This window comes from Gallinula chloropus (genome assembly GCF_964237585.1).
Source record: "Gallinula chloropus genome assembly, chromosome: 5".
NCBI lineage: Eukaryota > Metazoa > Chordata > Aves > Gruiformes > Rallidae > Gallinula > Gallinula chloropus.
Window position 1 is genome coordinate 59,972,323 of NC_140090.1, and position 20,546 is coordinate 59,992,868.

The following is a 20,546-nucleotide window of genomic DNA, read 5'->3' on the forward strand; positions in this document are numbered from 1 at the left end:
GCAAAGCAGCAACTCTTTAGATTTATTGTATTTAAAAATACATGTTTCTATTTAGATGTATGTTAGAACTCACAGGGTTTGTTGGCAGATACATGATGCCAAACTCAGAGATTTGGGGGTTGGGATTTTTTCTTTGTTTTTTTAAACTTAGCTAATTTCACTGATCTGACCAGTAGTCCAGTTCTACAGACAACATGCTGAGGTAGTCTTGGAGTAGATAGAATAAAATTAACAGCTGCAGAACAGGAACTACTTGGATGTCTTTCATCAACCAATGTAATATATGGTACAGTCAAGGAGAATGACTAGACTGGCTTTAGATTTAGTACAGTTTTAACTACCCTTTCTGCCGAGGCCCAGCCCTGCCTTATGCTCAGCATATGGTTGGACCTATTGCTTTCAACAAAATCTGCGTGGTTTCTACGTAAAGGGTGCCCCTGTGGCCTGCAGAATTTGCAAAGATCAGGGCTGTGGTACAGTGCCTTTCCCCCCTTCTCTCCCCATGCAGCTTTGAGGGTGTCCACGCATGGGAGGGGGCAGCTTCTGCTATGGAACCCAGCTCCTGGCTGCCTCCTTTGGCTGCTGTTGTTCAGCTCCAAGCCGAGGAGTGGAGAACTTGGGCTTGAATGGTGGGAGGAGGGTGAAATGAGCTGTGCCCTGGTTTTCTTGGGTGGGGAACCTTGTCCAGCTCCTGTCCTGGGCTGCCCCAGCACCTAATGCTGCCTGAGAGGTGAGGTGCTGGGGCATCTTCCCCCAGCCAGCCCCCCGCCAGTAGTGAGTGAACAGCTGTGGCCCTCGCTCTCCTAGGGGCCCTGAGGAGGACTGAGGCCCCGTCCCTTCAGACCGCCGGGTAAAGCGGCCCCATCGCGCCCGCAGGCTTCGCGGCTGACAAAATGGCTCCTGCAGCCGTGCTGCCGCTGGCAGGCCTTGGCCGTGCACCGGCGCTGGCAGCACCGCGGAGCTCTCCATGGTGGACGCCGGCCCTCGCCCGTTGAGGGGCCGCTGGGGGCCGGGCCGCGGGGCGGCCGCGCCTCCCCCATCCCACCCCCGGCCGCGCGGCCCCGTTGCCGCCCCCGAGGCTCGGTCCGAGGCTCTCCCGTGCGGCGGGCGGGGGCGCACCGCGGCGGGGCGCTCCCGGCTCCTCACCCGCCTTCCTCGACCGGCGGGAGAGAACCCGGAGGCGCCGGGCCGCAGCCTCCGCCCCTGCCCGCGCCCCGCGGCGGAGGCGCCGCCCCGGGGAGAGCGGAGTTTCGCCACGCTCCCTAACGGCCGCGCTGCCGGCGCGGCGGAGCCAGGAGTTTCGCCACGCTCCCGTGGTCCCCTCGTGGGGTGGCGGCGCGGTGCATGCCGGGCCCGAGGCGGACTGTCCCTTCGCTGCGCGAGGAGCTGGGAGCCGCGCCTGCCGCCATGTTCCGCTGGGCCGCCGCCGCCCGGGGCCTCTAGCCGCCCCCGCCCCGCCTCGCCTCGCCGCCGGCCGCCGCGCGTCCCGCTCCCCGCCAGCCCGCCGGCGGAGGAGGCGGACGAAGGCGCTGCCGCGCCCAGCAGCCGCCGCCGGAGCCCGGCAGCGCTCAGCGATGTCCGCCAAGGAGGGGAGCAAGGTGCTGCTGCTGCCGCCCCACGCCACCAGCGAGCGCGCCGTGAAGGGTGAGCGTTCCCTGACCCGCGGCCTGGCGCGGCCCGGGCCCGGGGAGGGGAGGGTGCGGGGAACATGGCTGCCCGCGCCGGCGGCCGCGACCCCCGGCGCTGCGGAGGCCGTCTTGCTGTCCGGGTGCTCCCGGGCTCGCAGGGGCGGCCCGCCCGCGAGTGTGCTCGCCGCACCGGCGTCCGGCTGCTGCTGGGCCGCCCACAGGTGGGGATGGGAGCGGCGCGTCCGCGGGAGGGCGGGGGCGTAGGGTGTCTGCACGGGCGTGGGGCCGGCCTGGTCCGTAGCGGGGAGGCCGAGCTGACGCTGCCCGGGAAGGTAGCGGGGCCGGCCCTGCCTGTCGTGGACCCCGGGGCGGCCCGTCTCCTGGAGCTGCCCGTGGGGCTGAGGGTGGGAGCAGTACCCGGGGCCTGCGGCCCTGGCGCACCCCGCCCAGATGCGCTCGCGCGGGCGGTGTTGGCAGGAGTGTGCGTGTGCTCTGCTGGCCGGGGGCCACCGGCTTCCCCGGCTGGGGTCTGGCCCCTTCGCCCCTCGTTCTCCGCGGGGGCTTTCCTCTGTCCGCGCAGAGGAGATCCTTGTAATTGCAGAAGCTGACAGCGGCGAGGAAGAGGGAGTGGGAAGGTGCTGCCGCCCTTTCTATTGGCTGCTGGTCTCAGGTTCACAGTTCTGATGGAAAAAAATCACCTTGGTCTATTTCTTCACCGGCTTCCTTGGTAGCACGATCCTGTGGGAAGCTCTTAAAAGTCGAGCATTATATTTCTTAGAAGAAAAAACGAAAACGTTTTAAAGGAGGTACACCTGTGCGTGACTGAGATAGCCTAGCAATCAAAATGGTGTAAAACATTCAGATCCTTGCTGCAGAGCCCATCAGGTGTGTGTGTGTGTCACCTTAGCCTTTGTGGGGAAAATGATCCTTTGCATTATGAACTGAAGTATCCTGAAACATATTTGTTAGATCTAAATTGGCAGTTAAGAGAATAGCACAGGTAACCCTTCAAGGGATTTCCAGGTTTTGCTTACTCAATTTACAGATAATTTTATTTTGATTTGGAAGGTTTTGATACTGACTTTGCACTCGACTACAGCAGCATGGACATCTGCGATAGCAGACCTGGGCTACTGCAATTCATGCCTCTACACAAAGCAGTCTGCTTTTTAAGATTGATGGTCCTGGGAACATGATGTCAGACTGATTCCAAAGGGGTGAAAATATGTTCATTTAACTTTTTATGTAATAGGGGGGATCTTAAGAAATGGAGAGGATGTCTTTGTATTCAGCAGGTCTTAATTAAAGCCTTGGCCTCCCATAGTATGTTTTGGAAATTGGCATGTTTTCCAGTAAGCTGGAAAGCTTTGCTCACAGTAAGTTGTTACTCATTTTGGATTGCTTAACCTGTTGATTTGTTTGAATAAATTGTAAGAGTAGAAGTAAAAAACGTTAAAGCTAGTTTATTGGAAACTTGTACTCTTACTGCTACTTTAATGTGTAGCATTTAGACTTGCTGAATTTTTGTACCTTTACCACACTTTGTTGTAATAAATTAGGTTCTTCAAACAGCGCAGGAGAACTAATAGTGATTAGGTACTCATAGTGCATTGGACAACCTGCTGATTTCTAATCACTTAATAATTCAGCTTGTTAAATGTGACCTATGCATTTGGTTGTTTAAAATCATAGTTAAGACTTGTGTCGTTCTAACAGGATTATACCCTGGGGTTACAGTATTTAATTGAACCTGGATGTGTAGGATACAGAGCTATTGTAAAGGTAATCAGGCTTTCATAGGTTCATCTGACATAATTGCAACCAATTAAACATTCATATAGCAGCGTTTTTCTGTTTCTGTTGACCTGTCCTGTCTGTACCTATCATGCTGAATCACTGGCTTCTGGAGGAAGCCTGGACAGCTGTGCCAAGCTCGATGTGGTGTTGATCCAAAGGACAGGGTGGTTTATCTCTGTACCCTGCCTCTCCCCATTAGGTGCAGTGCAGGTGGAAATTTATGTTTTTTAAAGACAGTGACCCCAGAGGTGCAAGATGGCAGGTTCTGGCAGTGCTGACTGGGAGTATCTGTGCAACTGAAGTACGTTTGTTGAAACCATGTTAGAACGTGGCAAATGTGTTACATCCCTGTTCACAGCCAGACGTGGTGCCTCTCACATACCAAGAAATGTTCACTGTACTCCTGGAGGCCTGTGGTGCGGTGAACAGATTACAGGCACAGTGAAACTCTCTTAAGATGGGCCCTTTGCTTTTGTCAAGACAGTGCTGCATACCAGGAGACCTAAAACTGTTAATTTGTTTTTAACTAGGAACATGTGGACCAGGTGTGCTGGTGAAACTAAGACCGTTTCAAATGGTTGCATTGTGGCTTATACTTTTGGTTTCTGTAATGCTTATGAATTAGTGCAGAAATTTTTTTCTATTCAAAAGTATCAACTTACTGATAATTAGTAGTGAATTTATTTACCAAAATAAGTTTTGGGGAATCTTTTTAAGGCAGTAATTTTTAATTTTTGTTTTACTTTATGTGGCCTGCTATAAGAAGGGGAGGAGGTGTACATGTATTCTGAAAATGTTACTTGTTTTGTATGCCAGCTTTGGTCCCAAGAAAAAAAAAATCCTTGGATCACCCAGGCTTTCTGTTTCTCCTGGTTGAGATGTTTAATTTATAATGTCTCAGGTCCTTGAGAACAGCTACAGACAAAAGTGTAGCAGTATCTTCTGGTGTATCTGTGTATTGGTCCCTATTTCAGCTTTTGTGCTCTCAATATATTAGGTCTTTTTGGGAGGAAATGTGAAGTCAGGACTTAATGCTTGCTGGTATTTGCATTATTTAATTTCTGGCTTTAATTTTAGCTTTATTTTCTTCCTTTGTAATATTGAAAGAGGAGGAAAAATACCAGAAAACATTACGTTTCAGAGGATATGAGAAGTTAAATGCTTTCTCGCTAATAAAATATGTTGGCAGAAATGAGCAAGAGATGTTCACCCAAGGAAAAAAGGGTCCAATTATTGTATCATCTGTAACTAATATTTTCTGATAAAGTAGGCTAATAATTAGGATGTGTCCCCCTTTACATTTTGACCTGTATATTTAGCAATTACTGAGAAGTGTATATATCTAGAAAATTATCTAAAAGGTTATCAGGTATAACAGTTTTATTTTATATATAAAATAAATGTGGAGTCTGTACAGCCTAGCTGTGTTAGTCTAGCATGCCTTCCCAAGTATGAATTGTATCATAAAAGATCATTAGTTGCATTTAAAGTATATAAAGAGCTCAAATTTTCTCTTTTCATGGCTTACTTAAGTTGTCTAAGTAATTTGTACTTGCAGACTTTCCTATGAATTAATGGTTAGCTGTGGAATTTAAATGTCTAAAGTCAGTTTCTGGCATTTGGGTCCCAAAAGGTCTATTGTGGCAAGGCTTTTGTTACTGCTTTTTTTAAAATAGAGATAAGAAAATGTACCTGTCATCTCAATTCACTGTTTTCTAAGGTGCCCTCTTTGTCTTTGAAGAATGATACTTAGTGTTTTACTATCTTGTAGAAGATAGTACTTTCCTCTATTACATTCTGTCAAAATCGCAGGAGGGAAAAAACCCTTCTTTGCTTTTGCACTGTGGTTGATGCTGATGAAGTGCTCTATCTGCTTAGTTTGGGTTTGCTTTCTTCTTTTTTTTGGATGATAGCTGACTGATATCAGTCATTGCACTTGACCTTTGAGTGAATGTGATTTTCATACTTTAAATCTGGCCTTGTATCCTTTCTGCTAGAATACTGCTTCACTAGCTTGCAGGAAAGTGTTTTTCACTGGTGGGGAGGAAGAAGTGCTTGTAAGCTCAGTTTGGTGGTGTGGTCCTGAGCATGGCAGGGATGACCCTTCATTGGCTTTCCTTTGAGGGAGAGCACTGGGGCTTCTCTGACCCACCCACCACAGGGTTGCTCTTGGAAGTACTCTTTCTTCCTTGGCATTGTGCTTTGGCTGCTACAGGCACTACCAGGCTTTGGCAGGCAATCCACAGGACTTGCTGTTGAGCTGGCAGATATTTTTTTGTTAAATTTGGAGATTATGTCCTTGTGAAACTGGGAGGCTTTGGTATTCCTTAGTTTTGGATAAAAGTTTTAATACAGTCTGTCTGATTGGCGAACAAGTAATTTTGGATATTAAATAGTAGCTTATTGAAACACCTCTTCAGAGAGTCCCAAAGAGAAGAAACTCATAGCCTTGAGCAGGGTCCTTAATAGTGACCTTTTAATGATGATTTCCTTGTAGGAGACAAAAAAAATTGCAGTATTTAACTTTAAAAAAAAAAATTCTAAATTCTAAGCAAGCCCAAAACAAACTGAAAAACAAACAAGTAAAAGGATAAAGCAGGTGGAATGCCTTTTAAGTTGCTGGTCATAAATTATTCTAAAATGATGCAGAAAAGCATCAGAGTCAGCAGAGTATTAAAAGGCTAGATAAGGTTTGGTTTGTTTCTTTTTTTAATCAGTTTTGGTTTGGGACTGATAGTGTTATGGAACTGAATTCTGCTAAGTTAGTGTTTGACTGGCCTTATTTTTTTTCTTTGAGAGAGTGAATGGTTAGAGCGAATGAATCTTAAAAACAACAAAACCGCCAAACACTCACCCGAAAATGGAAGCCTGTCTTAATTTCAGTAAGGCACATTCACAGTTGAGCCTTTGAAAAGTACAGCCAAAAGAGAAAAATCCAGCAACCACTTACATGTGTGTTTATTGTGTAAGGAATTTAGGACTCCTTCCTACATGAGTCTATTCTTACTGCTGAAGGGCTCTAAGAATGGCTTCATTAACATGTAAGTGGTTTCAGAACATATCAACAAAACAAATGTTAAAAAAAAAATTATTCCAAGACTAGAAGATACTTGTCTTTGCATCTAAGTGAATTTTTAAGGAGCTTGGGTGCAAAATTTTGAGTTTATTTTCCATAGCCTCTGGCACAACTCAGCTGATGAGTCTGAGAAATTGTGCATGATAGCATCTTTTTAAAAAGCTCTAGATTAAACGGGAGTGCTGTAGATCAGTAAGTATAACTTAAGCAAACCCATAGCACTTGTAAGAAAGAGTGGACTAGCTATGTCCTTGAAGAAATAGAGTGTTAAAGAGAAGGTGGTACGGTTTTCATAGATGGAAATCAAGAGAAACTACTGGAATATGTTGTAAGGCTGGTTGATCTAGGTAAAAGTACTCATCAGGTTCCTTCATCAGAGCCTTTAAAGTAAGCAAAAGTGGAAATACCCTCATTTTGATCAAAATTAGTTAAGAAAGAAAGGATGTTAATAGGTAATAAACTTCCGCAGTTGAGGGAGGTTAACATCTGTGCCCTTTAAATGTATTTGTAAATTGTTTAGAATACAGTGTGAATGGCAAATAACACTCATGATAGTAAACATGCAGAGGTATTTCAGAAGGTCTTGTTGGACTGAGTGTCTGGTGGGCTCTAAGAGGGAAAGAACAACTCTTAAACATCAAGGGAGGGAAACTCAGAAAAGAAACATTAGGGCCTGTATAGTTAATGTTCTGGAAGTTTTAGTGCCGTGTCAGTCAAACAGGCTGATAGGAATTTGGGGATTTTGAGAAGATCAGTTTAGAAAAAGAGAAAGCCCCATCATGCCACTATATGCATTTTGTGTGTATGTGCATGTTGAACAGCACCATGTAATTTTGCTCCCCCTTCCTGATTTTTGTTTTATCTAAATATATCTTCAGAGGTACAGAGTGGCTTTTGTGCAAGGTGGAGCCACAAGCATGAGAAATCTGTGAGTTGGAAAAGGGGTAGCTGAGTAGGGGGTAGACTTAGATGCTGCTTGTGTCATGAATGATGTTTAATGGAAAGGTTGAATGGGAAACAACTGTAATTCTTGTCTCCCTGTGAAAAGGAGAAACACAGAAACCAACCGAAAATTTCCAGAAATTGGCGTAAAGGCAAAATACTTTTTTTTTTTTTTTGTATAATCTATACTTTAAAGTGTGGGATTCATAGCAATAAGGTGTAGTGGGGGTAAAAACTGTAAAAACATCTAGCCAAGGTCTGTAGAAATACTGAAAAATAGTTCTATCAGTGACCGTAAACATGATGATTCCAGATGAAGCTCTAGAGGAAATCCGTATACAACTCTTTGGGAAATGGTGAGGGAAATACTGGGAATCCATCATTGCCAGAAGTACATTTAAGTTTGAATTATTTTTATGGGATAATACACTGGCCATTTTAATGGGAGGAGCATCTTTAAATACTTTTCAAACAAATAATTACATTTTTCCTGAGAGAAATTTCCAAAAGCATCAACCAAGTTAATTGAAAAATTGCACAGACAATATAAAAGAGGAATGCACCATGGCATACATGGTATATCGATAGTTTCATTTAAGATTTAAAATTCTATGAAACTTTTAAGACTGCAAGTACATGGTGAGGATAAAAGAAATAGTGCCTGCAGTGCTTTTGTAGGGTTTCAAGGTTTACAGGGTCATTTTTTTCCTTGCTTCTGGAAGGCTTGTTAATATAGCAGGCAGCATGCATTGAAAGAAACTTGAGTAAAGGGATAGTTTCTGTGCTATTTACGAAATATATCAAAACTTGCAAGAAACTGACTTTGCTAAATCTTTGCTTTCTTGTTTGGGATGAATAGGGTAACTTGGGTCTTTTGACAACTGTCGATTCTAGCTTTCTAATTCAAGTAGATGCTGCTGTGTATTTGTACTTAACTAATATTTTCAAGGTTGATGGTCCATAGACCATCTGTGATGTCTTTATGCCATTTCTTTTCAAATCCATTCTGCCAAATGCAGAAGGATAATTGGATATATTCTGTCCTCATGGCAGTCATGGGCACTATGTCTCTTTCTTCTCTATAGACGTTGGCAGAGCTGTGAAAACTCCAGGGACAGACTGAAGGATGTGATAGGTGGTAGGCTTTGTGATTCCTCTGAGTGACAGTACATAGACAGCAGTGCATTTCTAAAGCCAGAAGCCCACAAAACTTTACGAAACAACAGAAAAACTGCAGACAGCTATGCTATCGTGGTGATAAACCTGCTGACAGAGTGAAGGATACTGGCATATCTTTGCAGAACACCATGGTCGTATTGATATATGATACCACTTATTGGAGACAAACATACACTGTTTCACATATACCACCAGAGCAACAAATTCTTTACAAACGCAATGTCTGTGTTTAGTAACCTTAATAATGTGAGCTGAGACACTATCTGAAATCAAAAATGCTCTTAGAAAATGAAATCTGGGACGTTAGGCATGCTTTTACAGCTAAAGCGGAGTTCATGGAACATGTCATGGGCTCTTGATTATACAGGAAAAATGGCAAATACTCTTTCATTGTCAGAGGAAAAAAAAAGATTTATGTAGCTTCTAAGGTCTTAAGAACAGAAAATAACTTAGCTTGGGGAAGTGGAGTACCTTGTACAGTCGATCCCTGCATGTTTTCCTACCATTAGAGTCTCTGATCTCATCTTGATTCATGAACCTGTTCCAACAGGGTGCTTTGATACAAGCCAGATTTAACCATGGTTATTAAAATGGTCATATATATCAGTATGGTTTAAATTTACACTATCTACATGTAAGATTTTATTAGCAGCTACTGTTATACTCTGTTACTAGGCAATGTGAGATCTGCTTTGGGTCTGGAAGTAGCGTGTTAGTGCTAGTTGCCATCAGAGGGATTATTGCATTGGGTGAAGTGCCACACTAATCTAGTTCTTCTGCATTTGAACCACTGTACGAGGTACTGCAAATTTATCCATTTAGATTGGTGCTAACTTTTACATCTCTCTAGTATGCTTTATTGTGACATATAAATGTATCCAGAGGCTTGTAGAAAATCCGTGCAGAACAAGGTTTAGAGGTTCTGAATATCTCTGCAGCATAAAGGAAAGATGATTGATTTTTCTCTTTGTAAACGAACAAAACCATTTTGTTAACAAATACCAAGAGCTACTCACTGTAGTGTTTTTTCCAGTGTTACTATTTAAAATTTTAAATCAATATTGTTAAAATGATATAATCCATACAGATTTTTATAAAAATGAAATGAATTAATTTTGACTAGTAAGCAACAGTTTGGTTTAGAAAAGTATGAGTGTTGTTGTAAGTCACTAACATCTGTACTAATAGGATATAGCCTGTTTGCACTGCAGTGTGTATTTCTTTAGAGATTCATCTCTGAATGCTTTTCTGTTGCTTAGCTTTGCTGGGAGTGGAAGAAGGGAATCCTTTAATGACCAACACCATGTTATTTCCTTAGGGTAATTTCTCTTAATTACCATTCCATTACAGTCCCGAGAGCGCAGGTTATGCACAAAGACTTCGAAACATGGATTATATTTCTGTCTTGGAACACATCATGCTGCAATTCTTTCTCCTTAGGCTATAACATTCTATTACTACTTCATCAAAGGTTTAATTAAAACTGTTGGTTTGCAGAAATTGTCTACGAGCTTCAAAAATGATCATCCTTAACCTATTAAAATACATTATTTGTAGTATTTTTCAAAGGTATGAGCTCTAATATAGTATTAACCATTGATGAGACAAAAAATAAAGTATAAGACAGAAAGAAACAGTTTTTATAGTAAATGTCACTGTTTTATTCAGCTGGGTGATGCAGATCAAAATCTTTAGCCATGTTTTATTCTTCCTTCTCTGAAGATTAGTCTAAAAAAATCCTTATTGAGCAACAGGAAAAAATGTTTTGTGTGAAAAGGATTTTGTTAAACTCTGAGGAACTAATTTTAAGACTTCATTTTTTTCACAAGACTAACATAATTTTATACATGCTTAACTATCTCTAAAACTAGCACTTGCGATTTTTGGATGGTATGGATAACCCCTGGATAAAGAAAGTTTTCAATTTGAATCTTTGTAAGTATACTAATTCAAGTAATTTGAGACAGTTCTTTACAGGACACTGGACATTTGTTTTTATAGCTTCCCAGAAAATGTAACTTGCAAGGCAAACTTAAAGCTGTAGTTTGTTCATTTTTGTGCAAATTTGATCTGAAATATATTATGTGGACATAAGAATTTTATTATGAGGAGATAATTTAATCTGTCTTGTGCTTAGAACCCCTGAAATATTTCTGAACTGTCATAAGGAAGAGGTTGACACTGCCATCTGAATACCTACAGTCTTTGCTGATTGTAGTAAGGCAGTAATGATTTTCACATAAGAGTTGGTCACCTCAACAGACCATTCTCTAACACACTATGCATCTGCCCAGAAAACCTCCAAAAAGAAAAAGAAGTCATCTTTTGCTTAAGTAGATCATCATCTAGGAATAATACTAGAACTAATGAAGCACAATTCCTACATAACATAACTGTCTTGGAGGCAATTGGCTTTGATTCTGGGAAGGTATGATCTCAAATGCTTTTGCAACAATTAAAGCAGGAGAAATACACTGTGAATTCTCTGGTCTCTCATATAAGGATGAGCTCAACTTTGAATTGCTGAAGGCAGTTGTTGCCCCATAAATGATGTATTTTAAAAAAAAAGGGGGGGGAAGAAATGGCCTAAAAGTAATTTATGTACAGATTAATAAAAGCTTCCAAATAATGCAAAAATAATGTTAGGATAATATGAAGGTTGGAATGTCAAGTTCAAAGAAAACAGTTAATGCTAGAATTGATGCTTGCATGGTCATAATTGAGTGCTTCTAAACATTAGCTAAATTTATCACGTTCAGACAATGAATTTGTTTTCGTAGACACATTTATATTTTTAAATAATTACTGTGCAGGGATCAGAAGTGGTTGTCTTGATTCCTTAAATGTGTTATGGCTATTAACATTTGGACTACAGGGAACTTTAACACTTCCAAATGAAACTTGTATCATTATTAGAGGAGACTGGAAGGAAAGGCATGTTATTTCTTTTTTGTCAATAAAATATTTTATGTCCAAAAATAAAGTGCCAGATTTGTTCTACACTGTGTAATGTCAAGGAACATTTTTCAGCTTCTTCCTACTTACTCTTCCCTAAGAAGAAGAATTTTCATGTTTATTTTCTAGTATAATTTCAGTTCAATGACTATATGCATGTGAATTATGCATCAGTTGTTTTATTGATAGATTTTTATTATTGCATAAACCACAAGTGTAGCAATGTATTGCTAGTAATCCAAAAGTCAATTTAAATGAAGTCAGTGAATGTTTTCGTATTTAAGCATTGATTTTTGTAACATAAAGTTTAACTTTGAAGAGTAAGAAAATAAAGTGTGAATAATCCATCTACAAGTGTATTCATTCTACTGGTTTTTCAAATATTTGCATCTCCAATTTTTCTTCTTAAACCTATTTAAACAATATTTAAATTGAAGAAATGGAATGACTTTTGCCCCCTGTTTATTTCGTACTGTCAATAGTAATATGATTTTTGTTTTGTTTTAGATGAGTTTTGCTTTCTGTAGCTCTGCAGGAGCACAGTGGATACTGTGATGCGCTGCGTAGTGGCAGTGCTGATGTATCCCCTTCTCCCGTGCTCACGTTCCATTTGTGCAGTAGCTGAACTGCCATTGCTGGAATTCACGTAAGCTGCCAGCTGTCAGAGGAGCTGTTTGAGCAGTGGCTGAGCCTGGTTTGGTCCCTGGCCTCAGAGTTCTCATCTGTGCACGTGCATCTCAGGGCTCTCATTTGGCACATGGCACACGTGTGGCTGCTTTTGATCCACAAGCCAGGAACCAAGGGCTATTGATACTTCCAGTAATTTCTAAAGTTGTTTCCAGTATATGGACAGCCTCTGCTCTTTAATCTTTTTAGAGACAGTGCATCAGGAAGATAAGGAAAACCAGCTCAAACAAGGAACATCAACTTACAAAGCAATGTTGTAGGCTACCAAAATTATGTTTTTTCTCTGACAGTATGAACTTGTTCTGCTGTGTAGTCATTGGTTTGACAGAACTTCAACCTGGCAGAGTCCTTCCTGCCCCTTGCTGCCATTCATGCAAGTGCTGCTCTCCTTTCACCTTCTCCACTAATGCTGTCATAAGCCCCTGTTAGAGTGCCCCTTAGTTTTCATGGGTTTAGGTTGAAGAATCCAGGTCTGTTTAGTTTCCCACAGCAGAAATCATTCTGACTTTTTTTTATTTCCGTCGCTGTTCCTTGAATCCTTTTTAAATTATTCTTTCTTTTTTATAAGGAGGGCAGACTGCAATTATATATTAGATTTATTAGTGGCATAATTATATCTTCTTTTGTTTCTTCTTTGCTAATAATGCTTAATGTTCAGTTTTCTATGTTTCTTTGACTTGGCAGCATTAAGTATTTTCCTAAAAGTGTAGGAAAGACCTTGCTACTGAATAGTAGTAGTAATTTTATAATCTGTGATTTGTATATATAAAATTGGGATTTATTTCCTCCATTAATTTGCATTTATTGGTATTTAATGTGTCATATTCTGCTGGTCCAGCCAGTAGAATGGATGACTTCTGTAGCTCTTCGTAGACTGTCCTGTTCTTTGCTGTCTGGAATATTTAACTGTCACCTGCATCAGCCCATGAGTTACCTTTTGTTTAGCGTAATTTATGAATTTATTAAATAGCAGAGATTCTAGGCCTCTGCCAGTGACCTTCTTTCTTTCCAGGTGCTGGCTATTACCTCCTTTTATTTCTAGTCTTTTGAACAGTATTCTATCCTTTTCTTGCTAGTTTGCATTTGTGTTTGGGGCGGGGGGGCAGGAAGGAGTGTGTTTTGGGATTTTTTTCTTTGAGGCTTTGATGATGGATGTCCTGCATCTCCAAAACTTGTCGAGTCCTTCATAGAATGGCAGTATAGAGGTCCCTTTGCGAAGTCAGTTTTGACTTTTCCAAATATTGCACCTTCTGTTTTGTAGTTTCTACAAACTTGCACATTATAGATGTTAATTTTTTTAAATGAATACACAGCTAGCACTATTCCATCTGGCTTTTAATGATTCATCGAGTTTTGGTTGATTGAAATCAAGGCAAATTTTTGGATAGCAACTATTCCATGATAAATCAAATTCTAGATGGAGTATGTATTTTAAAATAGCATTGTAGTGACTTGTTTCTCCTTTTGAAATTGTAGCTGTCCCTTTTCCACCAACACATCGCTTGACGTCTGAAGAAGTGTTTGACACAGATGGAAGACCAAGGGTTGATATTCTGAAGAACCACTTGATAAAAGAAGGTCGAGTGGATGAAGAAATTGCACTTAGAATCATCAATGAGGGTGCTGCAATATTACGGAGGGAAAAAACTATGATAGAAGTTGAAGCTCCGATTACAGGTAATATTTCTAAATAATTTAATTTGGTATTAAAATGATGAAATAGAAAGTAGTTAAATATTGTAACTGTAAATAAAGACATCTGTCTTGAATGGAAAGATGAACTCAAAAGTATCCTGAAATCTAAATATGTGAAGAGAAGCTGCTCACTGTAAGTTGAAGTAAATACTGTCAATCTGAATTGTGACTGAAAAACACCTTTATAGTTCCTCTGTATGCGATACTGATGATCCTATGTAAAAAACATGTTCTTGTGAGGGTAGTAGTACTGGAAAATGTTGAAAGGTTGGTTTAGTATCTTTAATGCACTAGAACCAGATCCTTCGTGATAGAAAACTGACTCTGATGGATTGTTGGAGCATTTTATGGGTTTGACTATTTCTGTTTCTGTTTGACCTGGTGAAAAGTGGAATCGGTGTCCCTTGGTACCTTTATCTATAAACAGTTCAGACTCATAGAATATAGTTTAAGTTGCCTATCTGTTACCTGATAATGAAAGTAGATTTCTGTGGGGGTTTTGTCAGATTTTTTTTTTCATTTGAATTAATTTTCTTCTAAATGGAGCTATATAAAATCAGTTTCTGAAAAGCCTCCATTTGTTAGTAAGGTAAATGAAAACACTTAAACAGCACATCATTATTCCTGACATTAAAAAAAAAGGTTTGACAAATGGTCAAAACCACTAAGTAACTCAAAGCTCAAAACTCTACAGTGTTGTCCATATATTTAGAATTTTTATATTTCTGTTTCTTGAGGGAATTACCCAGAGTTACTGGTATATTGGCAGCTGAAAGAGAAGGAAAGCTTTTACAGTGTTTGAGTAGAAATCTTAGGAAAAGTAATGTAAAAGAGGACACATTCTACGTAGTCTAGTATTTTTTAGGTCACGATGACAAATGGTCTGCTCCAAGGGAATAACAGCCTTTAAAGTGTGGTGTGCCATATCCAGTATTTCTTTGCAAAATTAGAACAAATTAAAAAAAAATTAACGATAAACTCTGAGAAATCAGAGGATGGGATTTGTCAGTTGGTCAGTGAGATTTTGCAGTAATGGAAGGCACATCTCTCAAATCCCAGTTAATTGTTACCAGCAGTGCCTCATGCAGAAGTGAGAAGGGAGCCTCTGATTTCCATTGAGCTGGAAACTCCTGTGGGAATGAGGAGTTAGAAGCAGTTGTCTCTTCCATATATTTTTTAATGCTTTTGGTTTTGTTTTTTAAATTGTGAGATGACCTGGCCTTGCTGTATGCTCTCCACGGTCTGCCATTCGCTATTTTTGGCACTTCTGCCTTTGGTTTCTGACCACTGTTCTTGTCCTATATTCTTGTCTTATATTCTAAAAACCCAAGAAAAATCCACTGTTGAAATTGCAAATACAGTTATGAGAAGAAGAGTAACTGAGCAAAGAGAAGTATGATGAGATTAAAAGGTAGATTAGTCTGACCAAGAAACAAAAGCATACTCCCTGGTTTTTTTCAGTCCCACATGGACACAGCAAATTGCTGCGAAGCAGCAGGCATTTTCAAATATGCATACCAAAGAGAATTTGTGAAGATATGTAAGAGTTTGGAGAGGACAGCAAAGATAACTGCTGACAACTTCCAAGACTTTAATGCTTAGTGCATTAACCGTGCTTGAAAAATGTTCCACAGTCTGCTAAACTCAAACAGGGCTATCATCAGTGTTGTCGCAGGTAGTGAGGAGAGCATCTTAATGAAAAGCAACAGGGGAAGCATCAGAAATTTCTATTATTCCTGCTCTGTACCTGCCCTGCCTCTTAATTAAAAGTATTTTATGGCTGTTAACTGTAACTTTAGTAAAGCTTCTCTTAGAATTTTTTTTTTAATTAATTTGAACAAAATTTTTGCTTGCAGTGTGTGGTGATATTCATGGCCAGTTCTTTGATCTAATGAAGCTGTTTGAAGTGGGAGGATCACCTGCTAACACAAGATACCTCTTCCTCGGTGACTATGTAGACAGAGGTTATTTTAGTATAGAGGTAACTGAATATATTAATCTGTTTTGTCCTAACTTTTTCTGTAAGCACACTTTCACAGCAGTTTTCAAATTAAATTTTAGGTTTGCTTTAATATATGACAGTGTTCTTCCTTTCTGTGCTTTCTTCTATGCCAAAGGCCTGTTTACAGGAGGATATTGACCAGCCGTGTGGACTGTCCTCTTGAAATCACCAGATTTACTCATCTTTCCTCCTCTTTCTTTAGTTAGTTTTTCAAAAGATTAATTCTTTGGCAATATTTTACATATTCCTGCTTCTCTGGTAATATGCAGGAAGGTCTGTTTGAATGTTTTTGGAGAACAGGTAAGTCATGACTGCAAGGTCTTTTTATTTATTATAGCTGTATAAAGTAGATTGTTTTTTACTTACATAGTATTTTTTTAATAATTATTAATATTTTTCTTTACTAAAATTCTGAGGTTGGTTACAGATATTTCCTAAGGATTGCCTGTGTTTCTGCCATTAATTTTTCAGGTATTTTTAATTCAATTTTTTTTTTATTTTCAGCATGTTTTTTAAGTACGCTACATTCCAGAAATATTCACTTATTTTAATATCAGTTAGTTTTAGACCTATGTTTTTTAAAGTTAACTGTTTCCTGGAGGCAGTTTGGGAAGTACCTTAGCTGGGGATCTCTTCATAGATACCAAATCTAATAGAGTGGCATACCATTTGAAACAGTATTTTGCAAGTCACGGTGTATGATACTCATTTACGTGTTGAAATTATGCTGTTCTAAAAACGTGTAGATTTATACTGTGAAGGGTCTGCACAGTGCCTTTTGGAGTGGTTGGGGATGGTAGACAAATGGAAGATGCAGCAGGAGTGATTGCTTGAAAGCCAATTATATGAAGAATTTCAGCAGACATGCCTTATTTATTAATTCAGTCTTCTTGGCCTGTTCTTGATGATAAATAATGTAATTGTCCTTGAAGGGGACATTTACACAGGAACAATATATGTTTATATATCAGAATATGGTATTCAAGCTTTTCAACCATTACACTTATAAAAAAAATTTTTGAATGGTGGATGTTCTTGAATATATTAATAAGCACAGGATTATTTTTTTCCTTGTATTATTTTAATTTAAATTTTCACATATTTGGCATACTAAATATACTTGCAGAATATGTAAAGATATGCTAAATATACTCTTGAAAAACACTCCAGGGTTCTTAAAAGGCTTGTCTGTCTTCATTGAGATAATCTGCTCTCTTCTGCTCTGAGTGGCTGTTGGAACGTCAGTGAAGTACATGGCAGATTATCTGAGTGAGTTTGAATTGCTGCAAGCGCATGAAGATGGGGCTCTGCTTTGTGTTCCTGTTGAGAAAAAAAAGTAGTCCATGAAAACCAGCCCTTTGTTCTCCACTTTAACCTTAAAAAAAATTTTCCTACCAAGCTTGTGGTCTTAATTAACATATAGGGGTTTTATTTTGACCTCCAGGAATTTTCATATATGGTCACTTTTAAAAATCTTTCTTGGTGATTGGAAATGTAATATACTTTTCATAAATTATCTTAGCTTTCTCAGCAGACCCACAGCAACAAACAGTGAAATCTGATATTTTCACTAATAAATTCTTAATCAGTCCCTCCTGAAACATCTTTAATTCCATTGATATTTTAGTAGTAATCCATTTCCAATTTAAAATGCCATAATTTCTAATGGGAAAGATAATGGCATGCTACCATCATTGTATATGAGAAACTCCTGAAATCAAAGTGGAGTCCTTCACATTGGTGTGTGCCATTAGTCTGTCTGTATTTAATAATTAAATAAAATATGCCTTTACAGGAAAAGTAAAAAAAAAAAATAATTCTTTCGGTACTTAATAGGTTACATGCTTGAGAATATATAAATCTCAGTAATTTAATAAAATGTAGTATCTATTCACTGAAAGGAAGGCACTGTTTTATCACTTTTCTATTAAATGTTTTCAAGATACCCAACTTCCACAAATTTTTCGTGCAGACTCATGTAGCTAAAACAGTGCACGATTGTAGAATCTGCCAAATTAATTAATGAATTCATTCGATGATCAGCAGTTTTGTGAGAAACTTGTTACGCTCTGTGCTGGGAAACAGTTTTAAAGTTTTAAAAGTCTGGGGACTTTGCAGTGTATCAGGATAATTTAGAGTTACAGAAACATTGGAAAACATCATAAAAATACTGTTTTGTGTGTTATTACTAAGACTAAAAGAAAAATTCAGGAATTAGTTTAGCTAAATTTTGCAATTGAAGTCTTCAATATATTTCTCTGTTTGTTGTGGATTTGAAAGTTTTCCTTTGTTTTCTTTCTTCCTTCATGTACTTACTATTCTATGCAAAATAACTTTAAAGAAAGATACCTTCAGGGTACTCATATCGATTAAGAACAACTTGTATTGATTAAGAACAATAATAATAACTACAGATGACTTCATTATAGTCCTAAACTTCAGGGGTTTTGAGATTTCTGGGCTCAGTTAAAAGAATTGTATTTGAAATTTAAGAAACATACCTTGGGCATTCAGGACTGCTGGGTGGTAACAGACTCTAAACTGAAAAAATTGTGCATGTTCTGTACCTCTGTCCTCAACCCTGTTCACTGCTGATGTTACAATAATAATGTTATATGGAAACTTGCTATAAATCTTTGAATTTGCTGCTTGAACACAGAATAAACAACCAGCTTTCCAAATTTGGTGGGGCAGAGGGGTTTACTCTATCCATTCTTAGTTTTAAAAGTCTCCAAATTAGATATCTGACTTCAATGTAAATAGTTCTATTTTTTTCTTCAATCTCTATTAATAAATGCCAGCTTGCTTTCTTACGCCAGTGTTCTCAATCATTATTTTAGGAACAAACACATTATTTGTCTAGCCGAAAGTGTTCTGCAGTATAATTCTGCTGAGTTTGTTGTTGAATGTCCAGTAAATACAAATATTTTTTTCGTCATTCTGTGCAGCTGCTCTGAAGAAAAGTAATAAGCAATCTGAATAGTTCATGTCCAGAACTGGACTCAGGGAAGGTGCTCTATTTTAAAAGCCATGTTGAGCTGTACTTACTTTTGAGGCTGTTAACTTTCTTATTCGGTGTTTCTCAACATTTTTTAAAGTTCTTATAAACTAGGGTTTTTTACTGAATATGTTTGTTTTTCAACAGTGTGTGCTGTACTTATGGGTCCTGAAAATTCTCTACCCAAGCACGTTATTTCTTTTGAGAGGCAACCATGAATGCAGACACCTAACAGAATATTTTACCTTTAAGCAAGAATGTAAGTTTTGCTTGAGAATATAAAATAAGCTTACCTGCTCATCAGTGATCTGATACATTGCTTGAGAGTAGTTTCTCTGTCAGTTTAAAGAAGGTCTTGCAAACGTTCCAAGAGCCATTTACTTCTGTAGAATTGCTCACGGTTCCGTGTGGCGTTGAAGTGCAAGTTATGTAGAAGGCTGCTGCTGTCTATAAAGTTGTGTTGTGGAGTAAATTTTGATCTATCAATCCTGATTTTAAAATCCTGTAGAGAGGAAGGTTATTTTGCTGTACTGGCTATAATCAGGAGAGCAAAGTAACCTGCTGGGAAAATCTTACTGCTGGGTAATGTTTCCATTTGGGGAATTCGTTTCCACCCTACTAGTAAGGTAACTCTTTTGGTGATGTAAGCTGCCTCCATTTGGAGGCTCGTGTAAGTATTGATCCAGTGATAGATGGACCGTTTGAGCTGGTGAAATCCACTTTAATATAGGTAAAAGTGATGTAATCTATAAACAGTTCTTAGCTTTCATTCTAAACGAGAAATCACAAACTTCTCAGTAGTGTTTTACATTGAAGCATGCTGTATGCTAGTTAAACAAAAATAGTTTCTCCACACTGGAGATAACAGAAGGAGAAATGAAAAAAAAGTTTATAGTTCTGGAAGAGAATGTATCTTAGAAACAGGCTTGCTGATATGGTGTCTAGAAATACTCATTTAAATCCAAAAAATATTCATTGCTTTAAGGGGTTTTTTTAAGCATTCAGTTTTTAGATTTGCTCTTATAATTATTATACACTAAATTACTATTTTCATCTAATATGGATTTCTTAATATTTGATATTTTCTTTCCTGCAGGTAAAATAAAGTATTCTGAAAGAGTCTACGATGCTTGTATGGAAGCTTTTGATTGTCTCCCTCTTGCTGCTCTTTTAAATCAACAGTTTCTTTGTGTTCATGGTGGACTTTCACCAGAAATTAATACACTAGATGACATTAGGAGAGTGAGTATTTTGTGTGTTTGAAAATAAGTGGAAATACAGATATTTATATTATGTTATACTAAGTCATGTTTGTGAAATTGTCAGTATGTTGTTTTCTGTTCTTGTCTCTGTTGGAAGTGTAAACCAGGAACTGAAATGTAGGCTAAGCAGTATCATAATATAAAAACTGAGATTATCTACTGCATTTTCCCATTAGTAGATCTCATTGGGACAGCTGGGACTTTTACAAAACACACACAAAAAGAACCCTCTCAAAAACTCCATGTAGTTTCCTGAGACAGATAGTACATGTCAAGAACTTCATAGGAATCGAAATAGAACTTTGTATTTCTTTTTAGACAAGAG

At 39.2% G+C, this 20,546-nt stretch overlaps 1 protein-coding gene across 2 annotated transcripts in view; it reads left to right on the top strand.

Moving 5' to 3' along the window:
* Nucleotides 1-1,419: 1,419 nt before the first annotated feature.
* Nucleotides 1,420-20,546, top strand: part of PPP3CB (protein phosphatase 3 catalytic subunit beta) — a 42,884-nt gene continuing 23,757 nt past the window's right edge. For both annotated transcript variants that reach the window (XM_084264906.1, XM_084264907.1), the window contains exons 1-5: nucleotides 1,420-1,644; nucleotides 13,741-13,941; nucleotides 15,816-15,940; nucleotides 19,107-19,218; nucleotides 20,056-20,201. In XM_084264906.1, the coding sequence (XP_084121032.1) occupies nucleotides 1,575-1,644; nucleotides 13,741-13,941; nucleotides 15,816-15,940; nucleotides 19,107-19,218; nucleotides 20,056-20,201 (654 nt within the window). In that variant the 5' untranslated portion in view covers nucleotides 1,420-1,574. The remainder of the gene's footprint in view (nucleotides 1,645-13,740; nucleotides 13,942-15,815; nucleotides 15,941-19,106; nucleotides 19,219-20,055; nucleotides 20,202-20,546) is intronic.